The sequence below is a fragment of the Drosophila willistoni genome (genome assembly GCF_018902025.1).
Source record: "Drosophila willistoni isolate 14030-0811.24 chromosome XL unlocalized genomic scaffold, UCI_dwil_1.1 Seg141, whole genome shotgun sequence".
Lineage (NCBI taxonomy): Eukaryota > Metazoa > Arthropoda > Insecta > Diptera > Drosophilidae > Drosophila > Drosophila willistoni.
In genome coordinates this window covers 6,472,657-6,486,528 of record NW_025814052.1, presented here as the reverse complement: position 1 = coordinate 6,486,528, position 13,872 = coordinate 6,472,657, and the positions used below count along the sequence as shown (strand labels likewise).

At 39.1% G+C, this 13,872-nt stretch overlaps 3 protein-coding genes across 4 annotated transcripts in view; all 3 read right to left on the bottom strand.

Moving 5' to 3' along the window:
- Nucleotides 1–265: 265 nt before the first annotated feature.
- On the bottom strand, nucleotides 266–7,743 carry LOC6648990 (serine/threonine-protein kinase Tao). 2 transcript variants are annotated; one of them, XM_002071540.4, is made up of 13 exons: nucleotides 7,681–7,743; nucleotides 5,528–5,906; nucleotides 4,954–5,458; nucleotides 4,532–4,888; nucleotides 3,862–4,461; nucleotides 2,040–2,213; nucleotides 1,613–1,975; nucleotides 1,421–1,543; nucleotides 1,241–1,357; nucleotides 979–1,152; nucleotides 682–903; nucleotides 475–593; nucleotides 266–395 (listed from the first exon to the last, which is right to left on the bottom strand). In XM_002071540.4, exons 2-13 carry the CDS (start codon nucleotides 5,755–5,757, stop codon nucleotides 272–274), a joined length of 3,108 nt encoding a protein of 1,035 aa, XP_002071576.1. In that variant the 5' UTR covers nucleotides 5,758–5,906; nucleotides 7,681–7,743; the 3' UTR covers nucleotides 266–271. The 2 variants fall into 2 exon arrangements, with proteins under 2 accessions (XP_002071576.1, XP_015032616.1); XM_015177130.3 differs by lacking the exons at nucleotides 3,862–4,461; nucleotides 4,532–4,888; nucleotides 4,954–5,458; nucleotides 5,528–5,906; nucleotides 7,681–7,743 and adding an exon at nucleotides 2,443–2,834.
- A 1,581-nt stretch (nucleotides 7,744–9,324) lies between these two features.
- LOC26529152 (atherin) lies at nucleotides 9,325–10,366 on the bottom strand. Its single transcript, XM_023179081.2, has 2 exons — nucleotides 9,700–10,366; nucleotides 9,325–9,638 (listed from the first exon to the last, which is right to left on the bottom strand). Exons 1-2 carry the CDS (start codon nucleotides 10,364–10,366, stop codon nucleotides 9,325–9,327), a joined length of 981 nt encoding a protein of 326 aa, XP_023034849.2.
- Nucleotides 10,367–12,234: 1,868 nt separating this feature from the next.
- LOC6648989 (small conductance calcium-activated potassium channel protein) overlaps nucleotides 12,235–13,872 on the bottom strand; it is a 73,497-nt gene continuing 71,859 nt past the window's right edge. The window contains exon 15 of the mRNA XM_047011200.1: nucleotides 12,235–12,284. Coding sequence (XP_046867156.1) covers nucleotides 12,269–12,284 — 16 coding nt within the window. The 3' untranslated portion in view covers nucleotides 12,235–12,268. The remainder of the gene's footprint in view (nucleotides 12,285–13,872) is intronic.

Sequence of the window (13,872 nt, the reverse complement as noted above, 5' to 3'; positions counted from 1 at the left end):
TTCTTGTCTGTGTTTGTGTATGTCGGGGTCAGGGAGAGACGTGTTGCGGGGGGTGTGGTGTGTGTGTGTTGGGGGGATGTATCTACTTGTTATTGTTGTGTTGTTGTTGGCTTTTAAAATTTCCATTAAAATTTATATAGTTCATAGTGTTACTATGTATTTTTTGTTGTGGCTGTCGTAATTGATGTTGTTGTTGTTGTTGTTGTTCTTGCTGCAGTGTTTGTTGTTTGTGTTGATAATGATTTTGTTGTTGTTGTTGTTGTTGTTTATGCTATAGCGAACCAGCCGGAAAACTTGTTGAACTATTGCTATGTGCTAAACTAATCATGGAACCAGACAAACTGCCCTCCTCATCCGGATAGGCCTCTCGAGATACCTCAGTTAGCGATAACGCGCTGCAATTGTTAAAAAATTATTGTTGAATTAAATATATTTTAGATAGAATTTTATGACTGGTATATTATTCACACATACCTGAAACCTAATGCTATTGACTCATTATCAAAAGCTTCCAATTCTTTAGTATGCTTCTCATGTTTCATGCGCAAGCGTTCGGCACGTTCCTGATTAAATTGCTGCAATTCGGCATCCATCTGTAAATGAATTTTTCAAATTAACATTACAATATACGATTATGATGATCGTGATCGTGATAGTGATAGTTGCCTTTGTACTACTCACCTTATTTTCCAAAAGATTGCGCCGCACACTGACACGATTCTCGAGCTCACGTCGCTCGCGATCGCGCTGCTCCTGCGCCTGTTTCTTGTTCTTATTTTGATAGGCTGTGAGCATATCCAGTTCGTAGTCCAATTGTTCATTGGTACGTTGGCACTCGATAACTTGACTTTCGTCTAGTTTATAGCTTTGACTTTGGAACATATCGGAAATGCTTTGTTCATACTAAAAACAAGAGACACAAAGAGAGATTATTAACATATATATATATAGAGATATATATTTTGTAGTGTTGTTTACCTGTTCCCCCAGCAACGTCAGTTTACGGTGCTTCTCCTCTTTTAGCTGCTTGATAACCTCCTTTTGTTGCTCTTTTGGTGTTGTCTGCAGCACTTGCGCCTTGTAACGTTTATATTGTTTCGTTTGCGTTTTGCATGTCTCACGAAACTGTTTACGTATCTGCAATTCTTTTTGCTACACATATTCAAAAGATATCAATAAATATAGATTTGTTAATTATTTGATTCTCAGTTCGATGTTGGACTGCAGTAATGAGTAATACCTTTAGGCTCTTGGGCTGTTGCCTTAGCTCCAGTGCATGCTTACGCAGCAGATCTTTCTTAAGCCGATCCATATAGTCTTTTTGATTGTGCAACTCCGTATCGTGTTGCTTGTTTATCTGGGCACAAAATTAGCATAAACAATTACCTCAATTGAGCTTGAGTTGGGGATTTTATTTTACCTGTTCCTCGCGTAATTGATGCACGCTCTTTTGTTGCCGATACTCCAGTTCCTGTGTCTTTTCGTGGTGCTTTAACAGCATGCCATGGGCCTGTTCTAGCTGTTGTTGCTTCTTACTGAGCTCCTGTTCGAATATGAATGGATTATGAAATACAATTCAATGGGTTTTTTCTTTTGGTTTTTGGGAACTTACGTCACGCAACAACTGATCGTCCAGTTCGTGTAAGAGAATCATGCGTTTTCGCTTAAATTTGCGCATCTCAAGCTCAATGTATTGCTTTTGGGCCTGGAGCATACGCTGCTCCTCTTGCGCCTCATGCTGCTTTAGATTATCCTTTTGCGATTGCAAGGTCAGATCTCGTTGACGCTTTGGCGTTGAATCGTCCATGGAGAGTTCACGTTTCCAGCGCTCCTTGTTGGCTTTGTATTCCTTTTTCCGATTCAAATCGTAGACCTTGCGATCGCCTTCCTGCTTTAGTGTAATCTCTTTGTGTAGTTTCTTTTCGGCGGCGCCAGTTTGTTTTGAACGACGCTCCACATCCTGCTGGTGTTTGCCCTACAAAAATAACAATAACTATATGAATACAAGTTGATTTCAGATGGAATATGTGATGTCTTACCGCCAATCGCTCCAGTTCCCGGGTAAAATTATGCAATAGATTATCATACTCCTTGTCCAGGGCGGCCTTGTGCGTTTCCATCTCCACTTTGCACTTCTCTTCCAGCTTCACCAAAGTGGCCTGATGCTCTCGTCGCATGCGCTTATATCCGGACATCTGTTCGTGCATCTCCTCCTATATATTTTTTTTTTTTTACATTTTTGGTTTTTTTTTTTTTGTTTTTTTTTTTTTGTAATTTGTTGGTGTATGGAAAAAGTATAGGCAATTTGAAGGAATAGTTGAAGAAGCTGCTGAGTCTTTGATTCGGTGGTATATTGTTAGTAGTAAGTAGTAGTATATAATAATAAACTAAACTAAATGGCAAACTAACAAAGACAATGAGACTAACAAGATTAAAACTCACAAAATAGTTACTGCTAAGCGCCAATTCAAGTTCTAGCCACAAACGTGAGCGCAATTCATTTTTAACCTCAAAAAGCTTAACCATCGCGAGTGTAAGTGATTTTTTTGTTTTTTTATGTGTGTGTGTGTGTGTGTGTGTGTGTGTGTGTGTGTGTGAAAAATATGTGTGTAATATGCACAAAATGCACAGCGCCACAATATATACAATATATTGTTGTATGAAAGAAGTTTTGAATTTTGTTGGAACAAGAAACGTCAAACAAAAATAAAATTGCACGCAACAATGTAGGAGCAGGAGGTCAATCAAACGGGCGGGGGAGAAATTTATTTAGAATAAAAAAAAAAACAACTTGAACTTGCTTAAAAGCCACCAAATGTCTGACTTGGTAAATCGTAACTGTAAATTATTGTGGAGAATTTCTTTCTTATTCTGGAATTCGTGTGTGTGTGGTGGATGGAAAATGACATGGAATGTGGTGAAGAAGGTGTGCAATGAATCTCTGGCAGGGTTACCATTCGTTTTTGTTTTTCTAATGTAATATCAAATTTGAATTGAAAACTGCTTACATTTGGGCCAAGGCTCAGGCCTTGGACGCATTGTCATAACTAAAACAACACAAAAAAATAAGTGGTTATAAGACAAAGTTGTTTGTTTAAGACATGAGATTGGTGATTTTGAGAATGTGAAACATTCAATGGAGGCGGATGAGAAGGATTGAGAGCAAAAATTTTCAGTTGATTTGTTTTATTCGCGCCGTTGTGTGGGTTGATTTCCTGATTTGTTTGCTGTTTCATGTTCAACAGGTTGGCTCTAGCTTATCACACATGGACAAGTGTGTTTGATTTGCTCTCCCTTCTTGCTGTTGAACGACATTGGAGGATCAGGACCAGGACCAGGACCAGGGTCATCCGGCCACGTCTTGGGGCTGCTGCTTCGGCAGCAACAACAGCAACAGAGTTGTGAACAGAAGTTATAACGCGCCTATTACGTTCGGTTCATGGCCCGCAGGAAGTGGGGGGGAATCAATAAACACACAAAAAAAAAAACACATAGAGAGAAAGAGAGATAAAGAGCAAAGGTTGTCAGTGAGACAAACGAAAAAAAAAGATACAACACAAAAATTAAAACAGAATTGTAAAAGCACACACATGAGAAGAGGAGTAGACTGAAGCTATATATGGCTGAGACGGAAACAGAGACGCCAAAAAGCTAAAACGAAGGATAATGAAAGATGATTGGCCTAGAGAGACACCAAATTCCTGAGGCGGAGAGAATAAAAGTTACATGGACCAAACTAAGCCCGTGGATCGATCGTCGATCGGCGATCCATGTCGAAAATACGCAAAAGATTTTTGTCTTTTCTTTTTTTAGTCTAAAGATTAGTAAGTGCTTATTGCTGGAAAATAAAGGGAGACGCACCTGCATGTGCTCCTTCTGCTGCTTGGTCACAATGCTGGTGGTGCGTATGGTGGCGAAATTGTTTGGCCCATGATCATTGACCGCATTGGAGATGGCTTGCTGGGAGGAGGCCGATGAAGCTGCATAGACAGCTGCTTGGGCAGCTGGCGTTGATAGATATCGCGGCTGAATAGGTGCCATTCGATCAGTACTCATTACAGAACCGGCGGCTGGGGAACCACCGCTGCTGGCCGTACCGGTTCCCATGTTGGCCAGTAGCGGCATTACTGAGTGGTGGGGACCTGGCGCTGGAACCGGAGCCGGGGCCGGGGCCGGCACCACCGAGGCTGAATTGGTGGGCGTTACATTATTGTTCATGCTATGCATAATGTTCGGCAGCGGCGGGAGGTTGCGGTGGCGTGAGGAGTTGCGCGATACGGCGCCAGATCCCGAAACGGCTCCTCCTGCTTGCTGTCCAGCATTCGACCACTGCTGCTGCTGTTGATGGTGATGATGCTGCATGGCAGCGGCCACTGCAGCGGCAGCCGCCTGCTGATGATGATGTACAGCGATATGATGATGATTTTGGGCTGCAGCCGGTATGGAATTTGACGAGGAGCTCTAAAGAGGAAAGGAATTATATATGTTATAAAGGCTGGGTGACGGGATTTAGTTAGGTATGTGTACTCACCTGACTACTGGCCGCCGATACACCCACTGAGTGTATGGAGTGTTCCGAAGTAATACTATTGCTCTTGCTGCTGTCACCGCCAGCATGATCGTCCTGCTGGTCATCTGTATCTCCAACGGCACTTTCCGTTTCGCAGGTGTCAACCATGAGTATCTTCTTCATTTTGCGATAGTTAAGGTTGTCCAGCTCGCGAACTGCCGACTTGGTGCGGGCTATAAGATCAAGCAGCACGGTCTCGGAACGTGGACGCGTCACATAGACGTGCATGACAAGTTTGGCAGACGATGGACGCTCCGCAGGCATCTTTTTGAGGCACAGTTCAACGAAATTGCAAAAGGCATCTGACCAGTCGTTCTTCTACAAGTGGATGACAAATGTTTCTTGAAATAATAACCCAATGTGTCTGCTTCTTCTCTACTTACCGGCAGTGTGGGCGACTCATTCTGGGCAATGTGATATAATGCAGACATGGCATTCATATTGAAATAGGGCGGCTTTCGCTCTGCCAGCTCAATGCAGGTGATGCCAAGTGACCACACATCCACTTTGCCATCGTATTGGCCCTCGTCCATAGCTAGAATAACCTCAGGCGCCATCCAGTAGGGTGTGCCCACAAAGCTATTGGCCGGACATTTAATAGCCGCCGAGCCGAAATCAGCTAGCTTTACCACACCATTGTCAGTCAGCAGGATATTGCCCGCCTTGATGTCTCTGTGGATGCGTCCCAGCGAATGTAGATAACTCAGTCCACTGAGTACACCCAAACAGATGGCGGCTATTTCGTCTTCATGGAGCGGCTTCTTGTGTACCTCGATAATATCGGATGCGGAGCCCACGCAATATTCCATTACCAGCCATGCTGTCGACTCACGCAGGTAGCAGCCCTTGTATTCGATGGTATTCGGATGATTCAATTGACGTAGGAATCTGTATAGAATGAATAAATATGATCATTTTATCAAGATACAAGATGATGATAATTCCATTTCCCCTTACCGTATCTCTTTGAGTATATCCTGCCATTTCTCCTGACTCTGTTTACCCGTATACGACATCTTTTTGATGGCCACAATCTCCTTGTTGAGATTGCACCGGGCATAGTAAACGGCGCCGAATGATCCATGGCCAATTTCGCGTAAGTCCTCAAAAATCTTCTCTGGATCATGTTTATTGAATAGATCGGCGATTTCCGGATCTTTAAGACTACCAGGTCGTGCCGAAGGCATGATGACTGTGTTTCATGTTACCACCAAGAGCCAACTGCAACCCCTTCTCTCTCTCTCTCTCCTCTCTCTCACACACACAGACTAACAGACACTAACGCGTTGTGCAAATTCCGAATGTTCCTTCTTCTGCTGGGTTAATATGATTGATTCTGCAAATAAGATAAAACATTTACACAGGATTAGACAAAGGTTAAGATAGGCAAATAAAAAGCAGAACAAACTTTAATAAAAAGTAGAGCACAAATTTCACGCAATTTGAAAGAAACTTTGGATTCTAGTTCTTTCTTATCACATGCGAAAAGTGGACGGGGGGAGGGCAATAAAGGATTGGGGTGAGAAATTGTGTGTGTGTGAGTGTGTGCTAGAGAGCGAAAGCAGTAGAGTTTGAGTAATATACTGGCAAAGAAAAACCAAAATATTAATGATTATCAAATCGATCAAGTGATTCACTTTTAATTTTTTTTCTTTCTTTTTTGGTCAGCTTTGGGCATGGCTCACACAAACACATACACACACACACACTCATGTGAACTCAGCCCGGAATCATTCAGAGAATTCCTCAGTGTGGGCCTCTTATCAAAAAAAGAAAAAAAATTTTATATTCTTATTTGGCCTCGGCTCTCTCTTTCTGCCTCCCTCTCTCTCTCTCTCTCTCGCTTTCGAGCCAATCTTTTCATGCTGGCAACTATTTGAACAGACTAACGGTACATTGGAAATCCACTGAACGAAGAGCAGTAGAAAAACAAATATGATTATTATTATCAGTGAAAGGCCCAAGGAGAACAAGGTGAAGAGAGAGAGAAAGAGAGAGAGAGAAGTAGCGGCGTCTCGTCTAGGTGGGAGGGTGGGGTGTGTAGATACATATGCACGTGCTAGCGGTAATTTGGCTAACGGTTAGCGAATTGGCATAAAAAAGACGGCCCGGTCACCACCACTCAGTTGTTCCTTCTCCCCATCCCCCTCCGTCAAATATATTGACATGGACTCTGCCTGCCCCTGTCTATGCTCCTCTTGTTGTTGTTATTGTTCTTGTAGGTGGCAATTCTTTCAGTATTTGCTAAATCAGGCGATTATCTTCAATGAATTTCATCAATTCCAATTGCTTTGCTAATTTGTTAAACAAAACAAAGTAGTTTGTCATTTGTGTTGTTGTTCTTATTTTTTATTTGAAAATCGAAACACGCCTTTTTTCATAGCCACACAAACACACACACACAGACGCACACACAGCCGACCGACATCGCATAGCACAGACACACTCACGCACACACCAACACACACGGATACACGCATACGAATATTTATATACATGTGTATGCATGCAAATACTTTTGTTTTGCATTATTTTATGATTTATTATGCCTTCACAATTGATACGCAAACATCCAAGTTATATTCTTATAGTTTTCCCTGATATTTCATTTGACTTCGATGTGATCACTTTTAACATATTTGTTTTTTTTCTGCTTTTTTTGTTCATACCATTTTTCTTTTTTTCGTATATCGCAATCAATTCTCACACTAACACATTTGCAACTCGAAAATGTAAAGAAGAAGAGCGCACACACAGACACACAACACAACACATACACTCACATCTATAGAGAAGCTTAGTAACGAAACGAAATCAAATTGCCAAGAGTAAGCACACAATATTTATAAACTTTTATAATTCATATTCATTGACTTTTGTTTTGATTAGGAATACATTTTTGTTTCGTTTGGGATTTTCACACAAATTCACAAATTGGTGTGCGAGCAGTAGAGCTGGATTTTTTATGGCACACACACACTTACACAGACAGCATATACTACCACTTAGGCAATTTAGTTTGCTTAATTTTTAAATACGTTTGGTTATTTAACTAACTTTTAAGACTTTTCCTTGGGCTTTTTGTTTATTTCCTTTAGTTTATTACTCACTTTTATAAACAATTTCCAATTTTGCGTTTCGTCTTTTGCGACCGACAAACAACTCGCAACTGTCGCCAACATGTTGGAACATAGTTTGAGTTGTACTCACCATTCTCAACATGTCGTGCTCAAAGAAAGCGAACCAGTTGGAGGTGGGACGACTCCTCATGGTCTCTTAACATGCCAACTGTACCAGGAGAGAGAGAGAGGGGTCGAAAGAATAATCCCCTGAATATGGGATTGGTATTGGTCGGATCATCCTTATACCCCATATGCATATCCATATCCTTATCATTTTTTTGTTTACTATATACATATACAGTCGGGCCTCGATTATCCGTGATCCGGTTATAGGGTAACCCCGATCAATCGTGATGGCCCAAGGATCACTCTATTGTTTTTAAATGTTTTCAAATTGTTTGCTTCGATTAATCGTGATTACCTATGTATGTATATTATCCGTGATGACAGATTTTTTTAATTTACTTTAACTTTTTTTAAGGAGTGGAGTTGTTACCATTTTTGCCTCAGTAGAAAATTTAATGTATACATAAATAATAAATTAAAAACTGTGTATAAACTTCTTAAATTAATGTTTACTAAAATAATAAGAATGTTAAAAAAACTGTATAATCAAAACTATTATTTGATTAAACCGTGAAAATCGATTATCCGTATAAACAGAAATCATTTCGCCAGCAGCTAATGATGATCCGCGGCAGTTGTTTTAAACTTAACGCTCATTTGGGAGCCGCGGACGGCATTTTGGGGAAAGTTTTTTAAATACAGGCCGGTGAGTGGAGTCTGTTCTGCCTAAATAATTGTAAATTTTTATAAATATTCAATTTTAATAAGAATAGTAGCAATATGTAGTTATGCATAGATAAAATATTTGGGAAATATGCAATAATAATGATTAAGAATACCATCATGATAGAATACCATATGATATGAGTAACAAATGATACAAATAACTTTTTGGCTCTCTTAAAGTGTGCGTTCTCTTTACTCAAACTTCATCCATTCGAACTAAACAAAACAAGTTCGAGATGCACTAACGGGCTCAAGTTGTACTGAAGGTGTCGAACATGTTGTACTCAAGAGTTTCGAAAATGTTCGAGTTGTACTCGTTTTACGTCACTTTTCGACGTGACGGAAAAATAGAAATATCGTAATCGACATTATCGGATCCTAGGCTCCTATTATCGGAGCCTATCGGTTAATCGCCATTTCGGATCAAAACCTATCGGTTAATCGACATTTCAGAGCAAGCCTATCGGTTAATCGACATTATCGGAGCAAGCCTATCGGTTAATCGACATTTCGGAGCAAACCTGACTGGGCGGGCAAATTTAAAAAAATGGTGTGTAATTGTCAGCGTTGCCAGAAGTTTCTTCAGAACCACGCTTTTGTGGCGGGGTAATTAAATTGGCAATTTGCCTATCCATTCTAAACTTGTTCGCATCTAGGTGAAGGGAAGGTCAACTTACAATTAAAATTAATCAAAAAGTAGTTCTGTCCACAGGCTGAAGCAACAACTTAACTTCTTAAATTTAATTTCGTATTTACAAAAGCAATTTAACTAAACTGTAGGCTAATCAAAATAAAACAAAAAAAAAAATATATATATAAATATATATATCCATCTTATTCTTAATAGTATTGTTGTTGGGCAAATTGATTGATGGACGCTTCCTGATCCTCTTGCTGTGGCTGCTGTTGATCCGTCTGAGTAAATGCGGAAGCTCTGGAATAGTAGTTATTGTCTACTTCTTGGTTTGTTGCCTGGTCGTCAACCACAATGGGAGGCAGAACAGACGGTTGTTCTCCATCTCCATCAATTTGCTCTTCATATCCACCAATGCCACTGTCCCCATCCCTGCCCCCGTTCTCGTTCCCGTTCCTGTTCTCGATCCCGATCCCGATCCCGTATCCATTCTCGTCCGCAATGGGTCTAGAGTAGATATCTGCAAAGTGTTGGAGAGAATCCAATTGTACGGCAATTAGTTAAAAGTTTACGTAGTTTACCAGTCGGTTGTGCATACTGATAGATCAGTCGATCTGGCAGTTGAGGCTGTCCAACAGGACGACGTGGCCTCGACGGCGGCGCCGGTTGGGCACGAGGTGGTGGCGGCGGCGGCGGCAGCGGACGTGCTTGTCTTGGTACGGCAGCAGGAACTGGCCCATAATCATAATCATAGTCAGGTGGTGGTGGCGGACGACGCAAGGCAGGGGCAGGGGCAGGAGCAGGCGGACGAATTGGTCTCAATTTTGGTGGTGGTGCTTCTGGTGCTGGCCCCGTTTCACCATAATCAGCATCACTGCCATATGGATAGTAGTAATCATATGGTCGCCATGGTCCGGCATAAATTGGTCTACGTCGCACTGGAGGTGGTGGTGGGGGCGGCGGCGGTGCTGGGGTTGTGGTCGGACGCCGAGTTGTCTTCAAATTGGCCACAGTTCGTGTTACATTCGCCTTGGCACTGGACAACTGGGCACTCTTTAGCAGAAGGTTTCGCAGGAGCATACCAAAATCGATTGTAATTACGGCAGCACGCTTCTCTCGCTTTTGGTTAACAGAAATTTGTTGTTGTTGCTCTTGTTGTTGTTCCAGCTCCTGTTTGCCCGTGGCCAGACCAATGGACTGAAATGCCAGAAACACGAGTACCACATGTTGTATACGTAATTGCCACATCCTGTGTGTGTCTTAGGCAAACGAAATTTTGGTTCACTAAAACTCAGTATAACTGTACTGGTTGCCGTTCCAATTAGAACTGGCCAGCCTACCTTGACTTGGCCACTAACCAACTGGGACTGGGGGTCTGACTAACCGACTAACTGACTAACTGACTGACTGGGGCCAGGGCGTATGTATATCTCGCTATCTGGCTATAGATTAGGCGTTTTCGAAAAAAAAATAAAAAAACTATCAAATCGACAAGGCGAAACTAACAAGTTGGGCAGGTTGAAACGGGTTCGGGCTCAGTTCTGTGCGTGGTCTACAATTACTTTTGCACTCGATTCGTTAATCATGTAATGGACCGATTAAAAAAGTAATGCCACAAACAGTCCCATGACTCCAAACTCTGCAAAATTTCCAGACATACTACAGTGGTTCATAAGTCTCAAAATATCTTGCTAAAAAACAGATCAATCCAAAATTTGTCTGAATTTAGTTTTTATAGTCTAGATAGACTTGGTTCAATGTTAATTAAAGGCTTCCTGTCTCTGTCTAGGTCCTTTTAAAGCAACTTGATCTCCTGGGCATACAAGGTAAAAAAGGCAAAGATTTTAATAACAACTAAGTAACAGAAAAACATCTATAAAATAGGACCTTAACATCCCGCATCAGTAGTCAATATATTGACTAAATGTCTCATGTCATCAGAAAAGTCTTGTGGATTTTTCACTCTAATTTTAAAACAGTTAATGCCACAGTTGATCGATCAGATATGAAAACAATTTAGCTCTGATAATGTCATAAAATTGTGTATTCCATTCAACATTGGTTGCATTTAATTATTAACTTTTCATATACATATGAGTTTATGCATTTTCATGGCTTGGACTTTTTCACTTTTCTCACAACTGAAAATGACCGAGTGACTGACTGACTTAAGTTAGACGTGGTATATCTTGAGTTCGAGAGTAAGGAGAAAACCAGTTACAGCTGGGATGCCTTGGGTGGGGGAGGGAGGGAGGGGGATGGTGGCTTATTACTTACAAAGGAATACGCAAGCAACTCCATGAAACTTGAACATATACCCTTCACCATATTGGGGTATATCCAGATATTTGGTTATATTCAACACACTATTTGACATAATCGGCCGAGTGATTGGCAACCTTTCTTCTGCATTAAAGGGTATACAAAACAAATACAACTCGTTGCTGACAATTGGCAAATGGCCTGAAATTGTTTCTTATATCAAAAACGGAAATCACGTCTGGGTGCCCACAATTGAATGGGTGGAAAACTGGGGGGAAAACTGAAATCTAAAATGCATTATCATTTATTTCCCAATACTTTGCTAGCTGTGAGACAATTAACTGACATAAGATACCCTGTAGAAAAGTGGAGCATATAAATTCCTGCAAGTTACATAATTCATTACATTCATTTTGTGGCCCGTTTTTCTCTTCTCTTTTGGATAAAGTTTTGGCCTTTTCTTAATCTAAATTCAAAATAGAATATAGACTTACCTTTTCATTTTTCTTCATTTCCATTCAAATAAAATATTAATTGTGATTATTGGTTGTTGTTTTTTTTTTCTTGTTTTTATTTTCATACAAAGCCCTTTATTATTGTTAAAATTTCAATTTTTCTCAATTTATTTTACAATTTTTATGTATATATATTTGTTTTTTTTTCTTTTTGCGGATTTTTTTTCTTCTGTATGCATTTTTTGTTCCACATTTAATGGGTTTTGTTAAGTTTTATTTTGAATTTTTTTTTAAGGGTTTTTCTAAAGTTTTTCGTACATCATAATGGTACAGGAATTGAAATATAATATATATATATATATATGTACACACATATATATATATATATATATTTTATAATAATAATAAATTTGCTATAAATAGGTCGGGATTGTTACAAGTAAAGATTGCTAAATGAGCAAATAAAAAAAAAAAATAATAAATAAATAAGAAAAGAAAGAAAGTAAAACATAGAGTCAACAAATAATTTTTGTTTTTTCTTTTTAGATCAGATTATACATACTAAGTACGATACATAAGTATATATATGTATGTATGTATACAAAATAACAATTTGTAAATCGAAGAAACATTCTTAAAATTCATATCTCAAATACATATATATATATGTATGTATATATATATATATATAATATTGTTTCTTTTCTTGGTTTTTGGTTTTTAGTAATTGTTTCATTTAGCTTGGTTTGTGATTTCTAGTATCTTTTTTCTCTTTCTTTCTTTTGCATACCCTTGCCAAGGGAGGAATGTGTCCAGGCCCATCGAGAATCTCTCTTGATTTGGTATATATGAGGCTATATATGTATGTATACATGTGTGATTCGTCGGACAAGTGGTTACATTTTGAATTCAATTATAATTGGTTGCGTGTTTTTTTTTTTTTGTGGAAATCATTATCATCATCAATCATCATAATTTGGAAGCTAGATTTTTGAGACTCTAAAGTAGAGATGGGCAGAAAGGGTCAGAAAAGTGCTTTGATCTAGCTAACTTCTCTGATCACAAGCAAGGCCCATCTCTAGTCTAAAGCTTCAGATTTAACCATCAGCCATTTGTATAAGTTAGCTGTCCGTTTAACACACACAAATATAACGATTATATTTGGTTTCCTTTCTTTTTCCTCGTTTCTTTTTCTTTGCTATTATCATAATTTAATGGTTATATTGCAATGACTAAAGTGGAAAATAAATTATCTAATGTAAGCTTTATTAAAAATGTTTTTTTTTTTTTTTGGTCAGAAATAACGTCAGTTCGTCTGTCTCTCTCTGTCAGTTTAAACCTTCTTCTGTTGTTCCTCAGTTTTTAAAGCTATAGTGCTGAAAATTTTACACAGTCTTCATTCTGCTCCACCTAAGTAGTATATGTACCTATATAATTATGTATGTAAGTAAAACAAAATGTTTTTTGTTAAAAAAAAGTGCAATATTTTGGTATTACAAGTTCTAAACAATGTTGTCCAATACGATTTTATGTAAATCGATTGTCAATCTATAACCAAAATGAAGTTAAACAAAAAGTCGTCACACCGACTTTTGTATACCATGCACCAAGTTTAATAACTATTTTAACCACTCTAGCAATTACTAACGGTCATTAAAGCCCTTTTCATAGTCTTGGTGAAAAACGTTTAATCACGTGAAGTTGGCTATTTTTGTTTGGATCCTTATGAAATTTGGTAGAATAATAGATATTCATAACAACAACATGTGTTCCAAATTTAATAACGATAAGTTCTATATAGCTATAGAAAATCAACCAATGGCATAAGTAGGCATGACAAAAAATGTGTATCTAACTTTATTTGCATATATATCAAACGAAATTTGATAGATCTTGAAGTTTATACAGACGGACAGACGACGGGGATATAGCCATATATGGTATAGGATCGAAAAGCGCTTTCTTTTATCTCTTATGTATATTTTGGCGACCATTTCACGCTATGGGTGCATGGTATAACTATTCATTTTCCTATTA